Below are 21554 nucleotides of genomic sequence, written 5' to 3' on the forward strand. Positions count from 1 at the left end.
TGGAAAATAGCTATGGAACACTTAAAATACTTAAGCTGTTTTATTAATGAGAGTATTTTGTAGTTTAAGTGATATACAAATCATCTGGAAGCCAATGTTTGATGGAAAAAAACATTTATAACTAGAGATCTTCTTATTTATCATTCATCCCACTGGCACATAATATATTCATGGATTACAATTTTAAATCATGCTTCTGGAAATTAAACTACTAATACTGAAATTGTTAGTTTTAAAAATAGATATTCCGCTGTGTTACAGTACACCATGTTATTTAAATATTGCACAATAGGTTCTAATTCAATTCAAGATGAATTAGAAACAAACAAAATATTTCAGCTTAAGTGCACAGAATACAGATCGAATGTGAACAGTAAGTATTCTTTCCCATAACATAAATGGCAGGGAAACAAAGTGAACCTTTAAGAAGGAAAACTTTCATAGTCTACAAAGTAGATAGGCTGGCATGTCTAGAAGTTTACAAAGTAGTTTAGCACTACTGAAGAAAATGATATCAATATGTTTTAGCTAAAATATCTCCCCACTAGCAGCAATTCAATGTTTCAGCACTTGGCATATCACAATTCTGAATGTGAGACAGAATTGGTATGGTGTGCCTCACCTGGACCTGTCTCAAACACATCCTCTGAACTCACAAAACCAGACAGACCCTCCGCACCAACCCGGACTTTATATGACGTTCCTGGTGTTAAACCCTTTAACACAAAGAAGCTCCGAGAACCATTTACAATTTCTTTTTTCCAATCTTCTTTGCCTATAAAAATTTTAGGAAAACAACAAGTTGGAATATTTTAAGTTACTATCTGCTACTCTAAGTTATAGTCAGAACACTTTCTATAGTCAGTTGGCTAAACTTGGATTTGTTGAACAAATAACTGCTTTCTCCAAAAAGAATATAATTTTAGGCAAAATAATGATTTTCAGTACTATACTGCATGCAATATAAAAAAATACTATCTAAATAAGAATAGTTATTTTATACTTTTGTTCCACTGCATTACAGATAATTATTTTCCATCTATTTTAAGAAATGTGTTTGCATTTGCAATTATAAATTATAATTAAATGAAAACATTTAATGAAAACATTTATTCACTGAATTTGATAATACTGCTTGCACTTTTAATCAGCTTTTACTTTTGTTGAGAAATTCTCTTTAAATGCTGAAGATGATGTGGAAATAGTTCCTGATTGTTCTGAATGTCTTCCTCATGTTTGTGTACATCTTTTTCTAAAATCATCTCAAGTGATTCTGAGCAAAGTTCAGAACAAAACTAATACCTTTTCATAAGAAGACTTACAATTACAGTCGAACCTCAGAGTTACAAACATCTCGGGGATGGAGGTTGTTCACTACTCTGAAATGTTTGTAACTCTGATAAAAATGTTATAGTTGTTCTTTCAAATGTTTACAACTGAACATTGACTTAATATTGAAACTTTTCTATGCAGAAGAAAAATGCTGCTTTAAACCATCTTAATTTAAATGAAACAAGCACAGAAACAGTTTCCTTAACCTCTCTAAACTTTTTTTAAACAATCCTTTTTTTTCAGTAGTTTAAATTTAACACATTACTGTACTATATTTGCTTTTTTTTTCTCTGCTGCAGCCTGATTGCATGCTTCTGGTTCTCAATGAGCTGTGTGATTGACTGGTCAGTTTGTAACTCTGGTGTTTGTAACTCTGAGGTTCTACTGTACACTGTCTTTGGCATTTATTCACCACTTAATAAGGACAGTGTACTGGAAGTATCTCCATTTTATCAACTCAGCATCTTAATGTTAATGCATAATGAGAACTAAATCAAATTGCTCTTACAGAGGGTTAGAGCTTTATTTTTGTTATTAACTACATGCTAATGTGTCACTAGAAGTTTGTTGTTCCTAATATGCTATTTGTCTGTTGCTATTTTAAGGGATAACTTAACAAGATTTGTTTTTGTTTGATTCTTATTTATTTTGATATATGTATTTTTGTCACTGTAATTTTCTTAGGACATTTAATAGAACCACTACAATATATTTTCATTGCAGGATTGTAATCACTGCATGATCAACAGCTTCAGGCAGTTAAAGGTAGTAATGGTTCTTGTTCACAAGAGTTGATAAAGTAACACAAGGGAACAAAGGCTTATTTTCTAAGCATCATGTATCCTGAAGAGCAGGAATTTTTATTACTATATTAATATGACACAATCTGCTAGATCAAATTAAAAGATATTTTTCTAGACATTTAAAAAACTATCAATAAAGCTAGATCTATATAGGCCAAATTCAGTTATTAAAATATTTTAAAATATATCTCAGCACTTAGAATAATTAAACGAAATGACTTCTTACTGCCTGCTACACCATATTCAACATAAAAGTTCATATGATCTGGTCCCTCATACTCCCAACTGATATTGGCATAGGTCTCAGCAGCAGATGCAGTAACATTTCTGATCCTTGGATAAACCGGTCGCACTGAATACACAATAGAAAAACAAAGCAAAATATGAAATTGTGGCTCTATGCATATAATAAAATCTATCTTAAGAAACCACTATGCTAATTTGGACCACATATATGGAATGTATGGTTCATACATACTCATTGTTTCCATTATTGAAAATTAGTGACTAAATTACAGCATTAGCACATGCGGTAGTTGAACAGCAGGTAGCCACTACACTATTAAATTAGAAAGGAGAACTAAGTCTATGAACTCTACTGGCATGGCCTAGACCACTAAAATTGCCAAACACTTTAAAATACCAAATTGCCAAAGCCCTGGAAAATACTATTGTTTAAATCTCTTGAAGTACAATGCAGACAGCTGAAAAGTGAAGAGCATTCTACAGGTCACTCAGTACTGGGAACTGTGGGAGAGGATATATTGTAATGCATGTACACAATTTCCTTGATTCCATGTGGTATTTCACAGACTTTGCAAATTCCTCACTGCTGGCCCTGCATAGAATTTTGCTTTTCAACTATCTCTACTGATTTATAATGATAAAAAGGACACAATACCCTTATAGAATGTTGGATGGACAGTATGTATGACAGGGGATGTTGCAAAAAGGGTTTCTGAGTATCCTTCATCACCAGAGATAGTAGAAAAGAAGAAACATAAAAAGAGTAAAAACAGTTTTACATAGGAAAATAATGTTTAAGCAACACAGCAGATAACAGAAGCTTACCTGTTAAGTGAACCAACGCATGCATACTCTAAGTTCATGCAGGTTTCTTTACAAATAATTTTACTTGATAAAATATGAAAAGAACAGGGTAATGTAAATTACTCTGAAAGCAAGCCAGATTACAGATGTGCTAAACCCTAACATTTATAAAAGAACATTTCTTAAATAATCATAATTAACATTTCAGACTTTTATTTGACAATTTAGCCATCAATAGTAACTCTCCCGCACCAAAAAAAGCAATTAACTATTTTTAGATTCTAGTTAATCTGTATTAATTCTAACCCATTCTTGAAAAGCAAGTAATCAGTATGCAGACACTAACTTCAAGGGAAAAAAACAAGAGCCATACAATCTTTTTCTGGTTCTAGAAAATTGAGTGAGGTATGACAATCCTACACACTCCTTTAGAATCTTTGGGAGATATACTTTTCTCTCTCTAATTTCTATGATTTTAGAGGTGGAGACCTATATTTTCAATTTTTAATTTATTTTGGATAGCTCAATTTTTGTTGTCCAGCCTCAAAATACCTAGGAACTTGATTTTTGAGGAACTTAGCATCCACAACTCCAACTGACTTCAGTGGAAGTTGCAGTGCTGAGCATCTCAGAAAATCAGGCCCTTCATGTTTCAAGTTGGTAATCCTAAAATTGAGGTACCCAAAATAAGTGGACACTTTTGAAATTGTAGGTTACAGCATCCAGGTGTTAATTCAGACCTTAGTCAAATACAGAAATACAGCAATTCAACTATAGTAAATCTGGACCCAGTCGAAAGTGGATGTTTTTTGTTTCTTTTTTTGAACAATATAAAGTGGGTGGTTAAACAAAAAAGAGAAACAGAGGCCCAACACTTCAAAAGCTCACTATTGCATGAAAATGATTGTACTACTAGAAAAAAACAGGAAGAACCACATATTGGTGTAACCACTACCAAAATATTCTGGTGTGAAGGGTAGAAATCAATATTTTGCATAGCCAAGAAAGATTCATGGACAAGAATTATGGATATTATGGTATTATCTTATAAACACTGCCAAAAAGACAATCTCTTCAACATGTGGCACTTTTCCTGGATGAGGAGAAGGCATTGGACTACAATGAGTAGGACCAGTTTCTTGTGGACCCTTAAATAGCTATATTTTGGCTCACTTTTTTTAAATAAGTATATTTACTTTATAGTTCTTCTATTGGGCTGTTCATAAATACAAACTGGTTTCAGTATTCTTGTTTACCCACATATTGGTGTAACCACTACCAAAATATTCTGGTGTGAAGGGTAGAAATCAATATTTTGCATAGCCAAGAAAGATTCATGGACAAGAATTATGGATATTATGGTATTATCTTATAAACACTGCCAAAAAGACAATCTCTTCAACATGTGGCACTTTTCCTGGATGAGGAGAAGGCATTGGACTACAATGAGTAGGACCAGTTTCTTGTGGACCCTTAAATAGCTATATTTTGGCTCACTTTTTTTAAATAAGTATATTTACTTTATAGTTCTTCTATTGGGCTGTTCATAAATACAAACTGGTTTCAGTATTCTTGTTTACCCAATGCTATTAAGTAAATAGATTCTTTTTCACAACATATATCATCCTGAAATCCATCTAAATAGAAATCCAGACCAATTCATTCACTAAGCGGTTTTCCTTCAGAGAACAATGCACGAAATTGTTTTTCTGTGCTGATATTCTGCTATTGTAGTATTATTTGTCACTGAGGTTTCCACGTCCGTAAAAAGGCACCCTCTCTCAGATATAATACCAAGAATGCTTCTCAAAGGCCAACAAAATACCATCGGTGAAATCCTAGCCCAAGTGAAGTAAATAGAAAAACTCCCATTGACTTCAGTAGGGCCAGGATTTCACCCGTCATGTGGAACCAGACAGTCTAATACTCTACAAATTAGATTCACAAATATGAGGGCACTCAATCTTTTCCAAATTAGTATTATTGAATTGTAAATGACAATATGTCTGAAATTTGTTTTGCAAACAGGCCAAAAGATCTTGATGGTGCAATTCTCAGGTGCTATCACACATTTTTTAAAATCCTGCCAAGTTTATTATTTTCCTATGTTCGTAACTCTGTTAACTCAGAGGATCTAATATTTATGGAGTTGCTTTCTACATCTTGAAGAATAATGCAATTCATTCAAAATGTGCTGCAGGTAGCCAATTTCTAAAAATATTCATACTATTAAAGATGTTTATGAAAATCTCACTCTAAGTTTTCTCTCTTAGTTTGTGAAATTAATTATCCAAATTAAATCTAAAGAGAAAATGCCTCATTCCAGCAATACACTTATGAGGAATATGTTTGTGGATGATCTGTTCAGAGTGAAAATAATAGTGAAACTGGTAAGAAAATGTTACCATCCTTTAAGGCACAGAAAATTTAAATTAATTATTTTCTCTGAAAAGTTATTAATATTTTTAAAAGTTCATTGTTGAAAGATACAGGATCACATGTAACACACTGGCATTCCACACTCAACCCTGCAGCAAAATCCTGTTCATCTGACTCGTGCAAGTAATCCAGGAAAACGTGATCTGATGTCCAGTATTTAAATATATATTTAACTCTCCTTCCACCCCCACCCACCAAAATAATTTTAAAAAACCAACAAAACCAAACCAAAAAGCAGCTCCCCTTTGTTTCACTCTCTCACACATTTCAGAGTAGCAGCCGTGTTAGTCTGTATTCGCAAAAAGAAAAGGAGTACTTGTGGCACCTTAGAGACTAACAAATTTATTAGAGCATAAGCTTTCGTGAGCTACAGCTCACTTCATCGGATGCATTTGGTGGAAAAAACAGAGGAGAGATTTATATACACACACACAGAGAACATGAAACAATGGGTTTATCATACACACTGTAAGGAGAGTGATCACTTAAGATAAGCCATCACCAACAGCAGGGGGGGGAAAGGAGGAAAACCTTTCATGGTGACAAGCAGGTAGGCTAATTCCAGCAGTTAACAAGAATATCAGAGGAACAGTGGGGGGTGGGGTGGGAGGGAGAAATACCATGGGGAAATAGTTTTACTTTGTGTAATGACTCATCCATTCCCAGTCTCTATTCAAGCCTAAGTTAATTGTATCCAGTTTGCAAATTAATTCCAATTCAGCAGTCTCTCGTTGGAGTCTGTTTTTGAAGCTTTTTTGTTGAAGTATAGCCACTCTTAGGTCTGTGATCGAGTGACCAGAGAGATTGAAGTGTTCTCCAACTGGTTTTTGAATGTTATAATTCTTGACGTCTGATTTGTGTCCATTCATTCTTTTACGTAGAGACTGTCCAGTTTGGCCAATGTACATGGCAGAGGGGCATTGCTGGCACATGATGGCATATATCACATTGGTAGATGCGCAGGTGAACGAGCCTCTGATAGTGTGGCTGATGTGATTAGGCCCTATGATGGTATCCCCTGAATAGATATGTGGACAGAGTTGGCAACGGGCTTTGTTGCAAGGATAGGTTCCTGGGTTAGTGGTTCTGTTGTGTGGTGTGTGGTTGCTGGTGAGTATTTGCTTCAGATTGGGGGGCTGTCTGTAAGCAAGGACTGGTCTGTCTCCCAAGATCTGAGAGAGCGATGGCTCGTCCTTCAGGATAGGTTGTAGATCCTTGATGATGCGTTGGAGAGGTTTTAGTTGGGGGCTGAAGGTGATGGCTAGTGGCGTTCTGTTGTTTTCTTTGTTGGGCCTGTCCTGTAGTAGGTGACTTCTGGGTACTCTTTTGGCTCTGTCAATCTGTTTCTTCACTTCAGCAGGTGGGTATTGTAGTTGTAGGAATGCATGATAGAGATCTTGTAGGTGTTTGTCTCTGTCTGAGGGGTTGGAGCAAATGCGGTTATATCGTAGCGCTTGGCTGTAGACAATGGATCGAGTGGTATGATCTGGATGAAAGCTAGAGGCATGTAGGTAGGAATAGCGGTCAGTAGGTTTCCGATATAGGGTGGTGTTTATGTGACCATCGCTTATTAGCACCGTAGTGTCCAGGAAGTGGATCTCTTGTGTGGACTGGTCCAGGCTGAGGTTGATGGTGGGATGGAAACTGTTGAAATCATGGTGGAATTCCTCAAGAGCTTCTTTTCCATGGGTCCAGATGATGAAGATGTCATCAATGTAGCGCAAGTAGAGTAGGGGCATTAGGGGACGAGAGCTGAGGAAGCGTTGTTCTAAGTCAGCCATAAAAATGTTGGCATACTGTGGGGCCATGCGGGTACCCATCGCAGTGCCGCTGATTTGAAGGTATACATTGTCACCAAATGTGAAATAGTTATGGGTCAGGACAAAGTCACAAAGTTCTGCCACCAGGTTAGCCGTGACAGTATCGGGGATACTGTTCCTGACGGCTTGTAGTCCATCTTTGTGTGGAATGTTGGTGTAGAGGGCTTCTACATCCATAGTGGCTAGGATGGTGTTTTTAGTTTGACAGAGACAAACACCTACAAGATCTCTATCATGCATTCCTACAACTACAATACCCACCTGCTGAAGTGAAGAAACAGATTGACAGAGCCAAAAGAGTACCCAGAAGTCACCTACTACAGGACAGGCCCAACAAAGAAAACAACAGAACGCCACTAGCCATCACCTTCAGCCCCCAACTAAAACCTCTCCAACGCATCATCAAGGATCTACAACCTATCCTGAAGGACGACCCATCACCCTCACAGATCTTGGGAGACAGGCCAGTCCTTGCTTACAGACAGCCTCCCAATCTGAAGCAAATACTCACCAGCAACCACACACCACACAACAGAACCACTAACCCAGGAACCTATCCTTGCAACAAAGCCCGTTGCCAACTCTGTCCACATATCTATTCAGGGGATACCATCATAGGGCCTAATCACATCAGCCACACTATCAGAGGCTCGTTCACCTGCGCATCTACCAATGTGATATATGCCATCATGTGCCAGCAATGCCCCTCTGCCATGTACATTGGCCAAATTGGACAGTCTCTACGTAAAAGAATGAATGGACACAAATCAGACGTCAAGAATTATAACATTCAAAAACCAATTGGAGAACACTTCAATCTCTCTGGTCACTCGATCACAGACCTAAGAGTGGCTATACTTCAACAAAAAAGCTTCAAAAACAGACTCCAACGAGAGACTGCTGAATTGGAATTAATTTGCAAACTGGATACAATTAACTTAGGCTTGAATAGAGACTGGGAATGGATGAGTCATTACACAAAGTAAAACTATTTCCCCATGGTATTTCTCCCTCCCACCCCACCCCCCACTGTTCCTCTGATATTCTTGTTAACTGCTGGAATTAGCCTACCTGCTTGTCACCATGAAAGGTTTTCCTCCTTTCCCCCCCCCTGCTGTTGGTGATGGCTTATCTTAAGTGATCACTCTCCTTACAGTGTGTATGATAAACCCATTGTTTCATGTTCTCTGTGTGTGTGTATATAAATCTCTCCTCTGTTTTTTCCACCAAATGCATCCGATGAAGTGAGCTGTAGCTCACGAAAGCTTATGCTCTAATAAATTTGTTAGTCTCTAAGGTGCCACAAGTACTCCTTTTCTCTCACACAGTTTCATTGTAAGGTTCGAATTACACCCTAAAACTACATCTTTTATTTTCCATAGTTTGCAGAAGTCATTGTGGTTCTTAACAGCTAGCCAATTTGAGTTTAATTTAGTCGATTAAAAAGTATCATCTATATCTTCTTGCTGCTTCTTTGTTTGTTCTTTGTTTACTAACATTCTTACCCTTCTATGTCCTTTCCACATCTTAGTATCTCTAAAAAACACAAGAAACTACTACTACAGAACCTTGTTTGCATCATAAAAGTATACAAAGGAACAAGAAAGAGCTTACAATACAGGATTCCTAACTGAAATTCACATCTTACACCTATTCGTAAACGAACAAAAATTATTCCATTAAAGCAAGACCATACATTTATTCAGTTTAGAGCAGAAGTAACACCTGCAGTGTCTCCTTAAATATCACTTTAGTAAAACACTTAATTCACTAATGTTAAATAAACACCTGAATAGCTACTGCAAGAACTTATAATTATCTGCTGCACCATAACTCTGCAATAACAGATGAACTCATTTAGGACTTGATCCAATGACCACTGAAGTCAATGGAAAGAATCCCATTGACTTCCATGGGTATCAAGTCAGGTTGTTAAATTAGAGGGGCTTGAAATCTGAAATACCCATTTCATACATCGGATGAAATGAGCTGTAGCTCACAAAAGCTTATGCTCAAATAAATTTGTTAGTCTCTCAGGTGCCACAAGTACTCCTTTTCTTTTAGCAAATAGAGACTAACACGGCTGCTACTCTGAAACCATTTCATACAGTACTTCTAGCTGCAAGGTGAGAGGGAAAATTACATACAAACTCCTTTGGGATCATTCTTTCTGTAAATCTCTCAAAGATGTACAAAGTAACTAAATGATTTAAAAAAACATTTTTACAGTAATTACAACAGTGGTTTAAAATAGTCTTTTTCTTTAAGCCACTCTTCTGGCAAGATCCTTTTAATTATACAAGTATTGAAGAGATAGAAAGTTTCTTGTGATAAAAGATGAGCCAATCCCTCTACCTCACAATCAGGAGAGTTCCTTGCAATTCATTTACAGCTGTTAAATCCAGTGAGGGGGTTTACTCTCATTCTCTCATGAGATTATTCCACAGCCTAATAATTTCCAGGTCAGGAAATTTTTCCTGATACTGTATTTATATTACTGTTTTATTTTCTTCATTTCATCAGACTAGTTCTAGTTAAATCCCTCAGCACACTATCAAACCACATCATTACTCTCCTTCCTCCCATACTTCTTGTTTACCTCATTAAAATTTTGGTCGACTTTTATCATGCCTTCCCAAATCATCTCTCAGCCACGCTATACTCTATATATTACATCCCAAACCAAACCCCAACCCAAAAAATCTACATTAAAAAAGGAATTTAGATTTCAAAATCAAGTAGTCAAAAGTTAGCGAATGCCAGATTTATTGTTGCCTGGGGAAACAGTTTTTAATTACATGACCACATACCATCATGATGCATATACATAAGGACATTAAGCTGCAGTCCTGACTCTTCCATACCCACTTTGAGGTAGCTAGAGCATATAGTGAGCTAATACTGGGCAGTCTTTGAACTTAGGAGAGTGCAGCGACTGGAACTGTGCCTGGCACTGGCAGCATGCAAGATACATAAATGTTCTTACTCATTTGCGCACTCAAACAGGGGTCAGCCACAGCCTTAGTATTTGTTTCATTCATATACTGGGATAAAAGACTTACAGGGTGGCAATTGTCATGATGGCACTCTTTGGTGGGGGGGGTGCGGGTAAAGTGGTACCTCTTTTTTTCCCTGCAATATTCTGGTCTCTCCAAAGTTGTCAATGATTTTTTAAAAATAATTGTCAAAGGAACAGTAAGTTTTTTCATAGGTTTTAAGGCCAGAAGTGTTGTTTATGGTCAAATACTTTGACCTCCTGCACATACCGGCCACAGAATTTCATCCAATAAACCCTTCATCAAGTCTTATAACTTGTGGCTGAATTAGACCGTGTCTTTTAGAGATTTCTAATCTTGATTTAAAGATTCCAAATGATAAAGAATCTACTATATCACTTGGCAGACTATTCCAATCACTAATTACATTCCCTGTAAAAAATTTGCATCTTTCTTCCTTTTTGAACTTCTCCAACTTCAGTTTAGAGCTTTTGATCTAATTAGACTGCTAGAACTGAGGGTTAAATTCCAACTGGCATTGGTAAATTCTACTTGTATACGTAATTGTAGACAGTGGACAAGTTGCCTCTGTTCTTCATTCTTTTTGTACTTTAGGTTCAATATCAACCTAGCTGTCTGATTTATGTTCAAATTCTCCACATATACTCTCATCTGATTCTTATAAATGGTTATTTTTACAGGGTCTTCCTTGCTTACTAATTGTTCAGATTTCTTTTCTAGGTTTTTCTTACTGAAGACAGTATTTTGAAGGAAGAGTTCAGTTACACAGGATCATTAATTTTATACCCGTCCTTTTTTAATTAATTGACATATTTTTTTCATACGTTTTAGAAAAATTGGGGGGCTTTGTTTGTTTGTTTTTTAAAGTCTGTCTCATGCACCATGTTCTCATGGTGTATGATACTGCATGTTACATAATACAACATGATTTCTGCAGCTTGAGGTGATGAAAGCCAGGGGTCTGTGTGGTTGATACCCAGAGTCTGTCGTAAATCTATCCAAATTCTAGCTTTCTGGGTCAGCACACTTCTAATGGCAATTAACCTTTGGCTCTGAAAACAGAGGTTTCTCAGCACTCATCACCAATGCATAAAAAACAATTGGCAGGAGCTCTGAAACTGTACCGGTGCCAACGGGTTAAAAAAAAAAAAAGCTTAGTACTCTTGTGAAGAAATGCCTATTCAGTAAGGGAGTAAATGTGCATTAAATTCAGTGCCCCTGCAATTATACAATAGTGCTGCACAAGCAGCAATTTGATAGTACATTCGCGCCACAAAGAAGAAACTGGATTACTATGAAATGAACCACTTTACACAGGCTGATTGATTATTGTTCAGCTACCTCCAGCAAATTAATCTCTGTTAACCACTCTGTAGCAGTGATATGATGCTAAAATATAGCTGGCATTAATCAGTGACCATGGCTCCAATCCTGCAATGGGAAGCATAGTCTGGAGCCCCACTAGTTTCAATGGAACTCTCTTCGGTACAAACATTCACCTGCTTGGATCTAATTGTAGGATCAGAGGACCTAAATAATAGGAGCTAACTAATAATAATCTGTTTTTAAAATCAATGACAACCACTGTTTTTAATCTCTCTGCATAGCCAGTATAATCTTCAAACCATTCACTAACACGGTTCCTCTAGATAACTAACCTACACATAGAATATACAGTCGGTAAGATTAGTAATGAGATAAAACAAAGTTTTAAAACTGAGGTGGATAATTTCTTCAATATTTAGTTCAACTGAATAGTTAATTAAGTTTCCTCAGTAAGGATCCAATCATGTGACAAACTCACCATCAAACATGACTTCAGATGGATCCTCAAATCCCTAAGTCCTGCAGTAGTACACTACTACTCCATGAAGAAAGTGGTGGGTTGAGAAGGAAATATACATCTCTAGACTTCTGTAGAGTGAAATTATGTTGAATATGTCTATACAACTGCATCATGCTATTTTTGTTTATTGCCCTGTTGATAAGACCTGCCTTTTATGAGGCACTATTGCAAAATTATAGGTAGATGAGGAATAGCCTCAAGAATATAAAGCAAGAAAAGATGACAGGTAGTAGATTCTGTCATGAATTGACTGGGCAAACAAAGCATTGTGTGAAAGTGAATTTTTGTTAAAAGACAGCTATTGCGCAATGAAACTCATTTTCCTGTGCAACAACAAGAGTGCATTGCTTTTTAGAATTAGGAGATGCAAGTATTAGGCTACTCTCATGCTATGTGAGTTACTGAGATGATATTCTACTAGTAGAGAGCTGCAGGAAAGTCACCTTCCTGTTACACATCTAACTAGTTTCATATGAAACGTGTCTGATTTCTGGACCATGAAAAGTTATGGCAAGGAAGCAATGATTGCATGCTATTACCAAGAAGTCATTACTGTCTTCTCTAGTCTACTCTTCCAATTATTATGAGTATTCAAGGAGGATTTGAATAAGGAGAATGAAGTTGCCTTATTGACCAGCTCCTGATGGATGTTCAACATATAGGGACTGGATGGAGGAAAGCATGGAGTCATTAACAGTGCATTAAATCTGGCCTCATTGATGGAACCAGTGGACAGGGAGTAATACAAAAAGATACTAGGACAGAGTTATGCAGAGCCTTGAAGACAAGGACAAGAAACTTGGACTTGATATGGCAAAGGAGGGGAAGCCCCCTGAGGGGACTGAAAGAGGGAGCAGGGAACATGATCTCAGCTGACGCATTTTATATGGAATAAAGGAGGTAGACTACAATGGTGTCTGGGAAGCCAAAGAGAAGGAGGATGCTACAGTAATCAAGATAGGAGATGGTAAAGGTCTGAATATAGAGTTTAGCTGAAGGAAAAATAAAGTAATTAAGGCATAACTAATTTTACAGACCAAACTGTCTGACTAATCAGGCATTCTTTTATGGTTTCACAAGCTACCGTAAAGGCAATTCCACTACAGTACTCCACATGTGAGCTAAGGGCTCATGAGTGGTTTTTTATCGGGGCCAGACTGGTGCTCTTCTCTATATACTAAATACCTCCTGATTTGGGGTCTGAGGAGAAAACAACTAGCAACAGCAAGTCATATTGGAGAAAAGGCTAAGTGTGCAGGAAATCTATCTTAAGTACTTATCCTGGTACCTGAGCACTGCATAATTTTTCAGTGTATTGTCTCCTCATAAGAACCGTCTCAGGTAGGGAAGTACCATTAGCCCCATTTTTTTTCAAATGGGGAACTGAGGCACAGAGAAACTAAATGACTTGCCCAGTGTCAGGCAGGAAGCCTGTGGGAAAGCAGGGAATCATACTTGGGTCTCCTGAGCCCCAAGCAAGTGCCCTAACAACAGGACCATCCTTAATAAGTGGTCTCATCTCCTACTGCAAGCATGAATTTGCTGATGCTTCTACCGAGATGACCAACACTCTAGCTGAAACTAGGAGACAGGAATGCTGCTGAGAATGATTTTTAGTCCACAGCAAACAGCTACGTATTGTGTATGCAAGTGATACAATAAAAAGGGGTAGTTTCAGACTCAGTACCCACCTTATCTTTTTGCAACAACAGAAGTAATATTTTAAAAAATGATCATCATTTGGGATTAATACAGAGAATAAGATACTATCCTAATGTATTTGTTTGATTAGAAGTGTTCGTATTTAATGCTAATGGTGTTGAATATTATGCAAATAATTGTGCCTCTCTGTGAATGTTAAGTCAATATCCCATATGCTCTGGTGGTATTTATCTTGCTGGTTCCTCAAATCTCATTCTCTCTCCCTTCCTTAATGACCTATTTATACAACCTGATGATAGAAGGTGCTAGGTGGGACTAAGTCAAGTAATTACAATGATTTATTTCCAGTTGCTTCAATAATGTATATGTATCCAGCTTCTCTGTCGATAATCTTCTCTTTTATTTCAGTAGCCTCAAGTCCAGCCAGTTGATGAATTGCAAAAGAAGCATCAATTACACATTTATGTAGTTACCTACCTTCTAAGTGCCAATATTTTATGTGCTGTGTATGTTTTATATATGCAGTTTTTAGATGCATGCATTTTAACCAGCTGCTGCTAAAAAAAATCACTTTTATAATGAGCTGCATATTCTGAGTAAAAAGAAGTCATGGAGAAGGTCAAACAGAACAGGGTTAGGAAAGACAAAGATCATGTAAGTGTAAACTGGAAAGTAAACCGAGTGTGACAGGGTGATTTATCCAGTTAAGTGAAGATTGTGTTTCCCCTCTTCAATGATCTGGGCAGGTGGGGGGGAAAGGCAGATTTGCATGACAAAGGGGGTGTTGAATCTCCTGCCTCTCCCTTGTTTTGTTTGGTTTTGTTTAAGGATTCTTGAGAGTGGAAATATTGAAGGGAATGAGAGCTCAATTATGTATGCTCTGCCAAGGCTGCCTACTTGATGTAATAGTCTATCCAACCCTGAGAATCTGGTTATGGGGGTTCATATGTACAGGATATTAAGTTTGAACAATTCTTCTCCCTTTTACTTTCTCTAAATTGCTGCACTATTCTGTCTTTCTAACTTCTCACAGCAGGGTGAGGAAACCATCTCTTCCCCCAACTCTCCTTTTTTCTTTTTTCTATTTAAAAGGTCTATTTTACCTTATGTGAAAATTGCAGAGCAATTGCTTCTCTTCGTTTTGATCTAAAAAATTCTGGGATGCCTGAAGCAGTCATCTTCCCCTGACAAGCACTACCATTCAGATCTGATCAATCCAGCTAGAGGTAATTTAAAGAATCTCAAGTTTAGCAACCAACAGCTAAGAGAAACGTACAAAACGAGGATACTATGGTTGTTTAAAAAATTAGAAACAGTAGTATACCGTTCATTTCAGAGTTCACTTCTGCTTGGAGAGACAATAAGAGAAGTATTGGCTCAGAAGGCAGAGGATTTATTTTGAGACTATGGTAAAAAGTTTGAGGAATTGTAAAGATCCTTAGTTTACTATAGCTTTGCTTGATTCTTCATTTTAAGGTGTGGTTCATGGGATGGAATATGGAATCATGAGACTTGTCCCATTGACTTGCACCACAAATGTGCTTGTCTTCAGGGGGTCAAGTAGGAAAAACAAAGAATAGTTGTACTTTCCCAAGCTCTGCTCGGGAAATAAGCTCCACCCACTTGAGATGAGAAAATGAGATGCTGTTTTCAAAAGACTGTGCAGATGCTGCAAACTGGATCACATGGTCTACTGGGCTTTTGAGGCTTGGCTCTACATCAGTGGGGTTCAATGCATTGCTGGGCTCCTTGGGGTTAGCTCCTCCTTGATGGAGAAAAAAAAACAAGTGTTGCTGCCTCAGCTGTGGAAACAGTTAACCATGTTGACATATCAATTATCATCATTACTACCTGAGTTAACTCCCATTGAGATGAAAGGGGCAGCTCACATTTCACAGCTGTCATTTTAGGTTGTCTGAGAACTTACTTGGATGTCTTGGCTTCTGTTATATTTGGTTCATGTTTTCAAAGTTTTTGTTGAAATCATAAGAACTAGAGACTTTTTTTCAAAGTAAGATTGAAATTAAACCTGCAGTTATACATGTGGAATCTAATTTTCCTTCAGTGGGATTGTACAGTTGGAACTCATTGGGACTTAGTTTATGATGACCAAGAAGAACAAGAATCCAATTCCCTTGTTCCCAGCTGTGTTGACCCTTCAGTGATAAATGGAGTAAAAAAGCAGCAAAAAGAAACTATTGTTAAAGTAAGCTGTATACACACCAGGAACACATCTGTTGTACGAAGATTCCGTTTTTATAAATCTGATTTCAGAGTATAAACACTTTAAATCAAATTTGTCTGAGTCACCTGATACTGGATTAGAATTGAAGTATGTTCTTCACTAATGGATATCATTAAACATATCTGATTGCTTTAGATATAGTTTCCACTGGACAATATCTTTATATTGTCAAATGTATAAAAATGTTTGATAGGATACTGCACACATAGATATTTATGACTCCCATATTCTGAGTATCTTCTTACTTTTCCTTAGGAAACAGGGATGTTTCATCAGGGTTATGTCTTCACAGTAAGCTGTATAGTTAAATCACTCATATGCATAGACATCTTTACGACTCATAACTACATTAAAATGTTTAGAACTGCTTATTGAAAAAGCATACAGCGGCCTCGGCTCTTATCTACTGTCTCAATTGCTTCCCTTTTCCAAAGCTATTACAAGAACTATACATGTGAAAATGCACAGAATAGGAAGGTATTATCTTTAAGAACTCTGCACAAAGGCAATTCTGTGTCTGACAAAGGGACCAGCTACCTCACAAAGGAATAAATAGAGCTGAATCCAAGGCCAAAGATGAACATGTGCCTCAAGCAGTAGATCAACAATTGAAAGAAATAGCCCTGAGTGCTCAGTCATAAGATTTGTGTGCCTGAGAAAGAGAAGAAAAGGGAGACAAAGAAAGCTGTTGCCTATATGTTCAACCTGATACCTCCTCTATGCCCTCTTTCTGTGAACAGACATATAGCAGAAGAGAAGGTCACTTAAAGTGCTGTCAGTAATCTACCTCCTATCCATATTTAATTTGTAAGTGAATGAAAGTTGACTGAATGGACAACACTGACCAGGGTTCAGAACAAGGATTACTCCTGAGGGAATTCTGTGCCAAAAAATAAAAATTCCGCTCACAATATTTTTAAATTCTGCAAATTTAATTTGTCAAATTGCTCCTCTCCCTTCCACCCCCAGGACATGGATTCAATGGTGAGGCTGCACCCAACCCTGACACAGTGCAAGGACCAGGCCTGTTCCAGAAACACCCCAGGGCCCTGCCCCTCTGTGTGGGCAGGGCAGGGCAGGCAGGCAGGATCCAAATGTGGAAGGCTTTAGTGGGGGAAATGCAGGTGTGGGTTGAGAGGGTTCTGTGTGGAGCAATCTAGGTGCGGGCAGCTCAGTAGTGGATTCAGGTGCGGGGGGATCTGGATGCACAGGGGGTTGTTGGGGGGTACTGGGTGCAATGGTAATAGGACTCTGCAGAGGGGGTCCAGGTGAAGGCAGATGGGTCTCAGAGTGGGGGGATAGAGCTCAGCAGGGGGGTCTGGTGTGGGGAGCTTAGTGAGGGGTCCAGATTCTCAAGGAGTAGGAATCCAGGTGCAACTGCTTGGGGCTTGCTGGGGTGGGGAGCCGGGTGCGGGTGACTCGTCAGGCTAGTCCAGGTTCAGGGGGGAGCGGGGCTCATTTAGGGGGAGGTTCTGAGTGTAGGGCGGGTGAGGCTCAGCAGGAGGGTCTGGGTATGAGGGGGTCTGGATGCACGGCGGGTTGGGTGGATGGGGGAGCAGTTCCCTATACCTGGATCCCTCCTCCTGCAGCTGAGGAATGATGCATGCAGGAAGCGGGGTGGTGGTGGTGGGAGTTTGCAGAGCTTCCTGCAGCTGTGGGAGAAATCTGGGGGTGCCGTGCAGGGGAAGAGGAATTCCTGTCCTCCCGAGTCCAGCCAGGACTAGAAGCTGAGCCCGGCACAGGGTAGGAGCCACCAGCCGGGTCCTTCCCACTGCGCTATGGTGATTTCTCTCTCTGCCAGCTTTCCTGGGAACCCAGAACATACTGCTCGGGAGGGTCGCATGACCACTCTTATGACTTCCCTTTGATTCCCCATCAGAAAGTCAGCAGAATTCCTCCAGGAGTAAAGGATGTTCCTCTTCCCAGATAACATAAACTTGGCAGCATAGGTGCTAGAACAGTTTTTATAGCGGGGATGCTGAAAGCCATTGAACCAAACTGTAAACCCTGTATATGATGGAAACCACTTCAAACCAGGGGGTGCAGAAGCACCCCAGCACCCCTAGTTTGAGTACCTATGCTTGGCAGAGTCCTTTCAATATCAGTTGTTGGGTACATCTACACAGCAAGCAGCAGTGAGTCTCAGAGCCCAGGTTGACAGACTCAGGCTTGCGCTAAAAATAGCTGTGTCGGTGCTTGGGCTGGAGTTCAGGCTCTGAAGCTTAGGCAGAGGGATGCGGCTTGGTTCCAGCCCTCCACAAATCACTACACAGCTGTTTTTAGCACTGTAGTGCAAGCCCTGCAAGCCTGAGTCTGTCGAGCTGGGCTCAGAGACACTGCCGTGGGCTGTACAAACGTACCCATAAAGGCTAACCTCTATAAGGTAGGTAAGCTTGCGTGAAAGAATGCCAGTTTATCCCATGCTAATAAGAGGGTGAAACTGCCCTAGACCCTGAACATACAGGACAGTGCTATACAACTTCATAATGCAGAGAAAGAATTAGACTTTGCTGAAGTAAAGCTAACAAATTCCTCTGGAACTTTGTAGCAAAATATGCAAAATATGTAGGGTGCATCTTTATCAGAAAGGCAGCCTATTAAATAAACAGTTCCCCCAATATCAATTAATAGTTAATACAACAAAATATAGGCCAGTGTTTTCTCTCCTTACCAGCAGAAATTTCCCCATTTATAACACCGCAAAAATCCACACACTTACAAAATCATGCAGAGTTTTATTTTACCTTTGCCTGCACCTACAGCAGGAGGGAGAATACCAGCTTTAATGGAGGAAAATAAAAATAGGACACTATATAATTAGATACAACACCAGAGGGAACATATATATAAATATAAATAGTCATAAAAGCATGCAGTAAGTGAAATGTATTAGATCAATGGAGCAAGAAATTAAATACATACTTATGCTGAACATAGATAGATTATTCTAAAAGTTAATATACATGCATTTATTAATCTTTACTGTTCATGCTTGTTAACATTCACTTTTTAAAAAAAAGTTACATTTTATGATATAACCAGAATACACTTACTAGATCTACTGAGTTTCATACCAACCAATTTATGGCAGTTTCAACAAACTATAAGCTTACCAAGTACGAAACAAGTAAATCTAAAGCTTGCAATAAAACAGAATTTAATATTAGAGGTGTGCAAAATTATCAAAGGCCGCATCACAAAGTTTCCAGAGTGATTTTAATTATTTAAATTGAATTTCCATAATATTTTTAAGGATAGCACTCCCAACAGAAGAATTCTGTACCAGATCCTAAATATAAAATTCCTAAAACAACATAAGCTTGTAAAGAGATACTCTCACTCCTAAATTAACACCAGACTTTTTAACTCGTGACCATATACTGGGCTAGTCTTGGTCTTAGCTGTGGTATTACATTTACAGTACACCCATGTTCCTACTAGGCCCATGACAAAATGTTTAGACTATATACAAGTTATTGTGACTTAGAGATTTGTATTGTTTTAGACTTTATAGATTTTCTACTAGCCAAACTGTAGCAGGCAGCATTTCATGACTTTATCACTGGACGAAGGATAATAACCAGAACAAAGTATTTTACCTATGACCAGAAGAGGTCATGGAAGCAGAATAATATAGATATAGTATAGATGACTGGGGTAAGGCACTTAAGAGTGTGTAAAGTTGCATGAAACTTTGAAAGGCACAAAAGTCCAGAAAAGCAAGTAGCCTAGATCTTCTAAGGAAAGTGATATACAGATGTGGCTTTTTATACCAATTTTTTTAAATATCAGTTGTGGTAGAAATATTTTGCACATCTTTTCTTTAAAATCTGTTTTAAATAGTTTATATTAGTACACACTAAAACTAGATAATTTTTAATAAAGATTGCTTCAGCAAGGAAAAAGTACTAACATTTTGAATAAAACACGTAGGATTCTTTAAACTTAAATTTCTTTAATTTTTTAATTTTTAATTTTTTATACATACCCAGCTTACCTTCATCCATAATTGTTACTGCTTCCTCAGTTATTTGACTTCCAGATCCAACTGATGTTTGTGCATAAAAGTAAAACTTGTATCGTGTGCTGTAATTTAAATTACTTAATATCAAGCTGGTCTCGTTTGCAGGAATTCTGATCTCTACCAAGGGGCCTAATTCATGAGTGCTGTTAACTGTCATTGTGAAAAAAGCATAAAGAGTTAGATGGTTTATCTTTGAATATTGAAGATATTCAACTATATTACAGTTGTGTTAATTAAAAACTTTTATAATCAGGTATTGACCTTCTTTTCAAATTTCTCTACAGTGCTGTTCATTTTCAGATTCCAGAAATGATAAATACCGTAACTTCTGCTATCTGATTTGCTAAATCAGCTATATGCTGGACAGAGGCTAGGCTTGCGTGGCTGTGTAATGGGGCATAAGGTCCAGTTTACTCCCTCCTGAGAATGGCAGGGAGACAGGGAGGTATTTTTACCAGTAAAAAGACTAAGGGTAACATTTTCCAAAGCACCTAAGTGACTTAGGAGCTTAAGCCCCATTTTGAAAAATGACTTTGTGCAAAATTTTCAAAGGTATTTAAGGGCTTAGGGATGAAGATAGTTGTCTAGTGGGATTTTCAAAAATGTCTACATAGGTTAGGTGCCTAAATGCCTTTAAACAACCTGACCTTCAGGCACTTAGGAGTTTAAGTCACTCTGAAAGTCACTTATGAAACTGGGACACCTGTGTCATTTCTGAAAATGGGACTTACGTGCTTTTGAAAAATTTATCCTAAAAAACTGCTAAAAGCTAATGCATATGCTAAACTAACTACCTAAGAATAAAACACACCAAATGTTGGGACAAAAATAGTTAAATGATTGCTAACTGGTGCCAAACTACTGCAGCAGTTGAACAGAAATTGAGGCAGTTGGGAGTTTTTTATGTGGGAGGGACATATGGCTCAAAATGGTTCTAGGTGCATCGCCTGAGACAAATGCATCCCAAGGGCAGGGCTGAGTGAGAAGCAATCTTGGAGATGAATTAAAAGTTAAGATATTTTCTGATATCAGTCGATGATTATGTGATTAAAGGTCCTCATTACTGTCATTATTGAAGCACACATTTGTAATTTATCAATTCAAGTAAAATACATATTTTATACATAGAACTAGTGCATTTTTATTTTAATACTGATAAATTGCCCACACACCCACACATATTTCACAGTCAAATGAACCCCATACTGTTACCACGCAGAGAATAAAATATTCCAAATAGGACAAGCATCATGTTGCCACTAGGTTTTTTTTTATATTAACCGTATTTTACCTGAACATTCATAAACTGTAAATAT

At 38.0% G+C, this 21554-nt stretch overlaps 1 protein-coding gene across 50 annotated transcripts in view; it reads right to left on the reverse strand.

Moving 5' to 3' along the window:
• NRCAM (neuronal cell adhesion molecule) overlaps positions 1 to 21554 on the reverse strand; it is a 285751-nt gene that overhangs the window by 19047 nt on the left and 245150 nt on the right. For 16 of the 50 annotated variants that reach the window (XR_006275037.1, XR_006275038.1, XR_006275039.1 and 13 more), the window contains 5 exons: positions 20212 to 20388; positions 18959 to 18994; positions 3037 to 3102; positions 2362 to 2487; positions 623 to 775 (listed from right to left, as the gene is read on the reverse strand). Coding sequence is in view for 46 of the 50 variants with exons in the window: in XM_043494771.1 (XP_043350706.1) it covers positions 623 to 775; positions 2362 to 2487; positions 3037 to 3102; positions 18959 to 18994; positions 20212 to 20388 (558 nt within the window). In the remaining 4 variants the exon portion in view is untranslated. Of the gene's footprint in view, positions 1 to 622; positions 776 to 2361; positions 2488 to 3036; positions 3103 to 18958; positions 18995 to 20202; positions 20389 to 21554 lie in introns of all 50 variants that reach the window. The other 34 variants (XM_038395608.2, XM_038395579.2, XM_038395561.2 and 31 more) reach the window with 8 other exon arrangements.

Source organism: Dermochelys coriacea, chromosome 1 (assembly GCF_009764565.3).
Source record: "Dermochelys coriacea isolate rDerCor1 chromosome 1, rDerCor1.pri.v4, whole genome shotgun sequence".
Classification (NCBI taxonomy): domain Eukaryota; kingdom Metazoa; phylum Chordata; order Testudines; family Dermochelyidae; genus Dermochelys; species Dermochelys coriacea.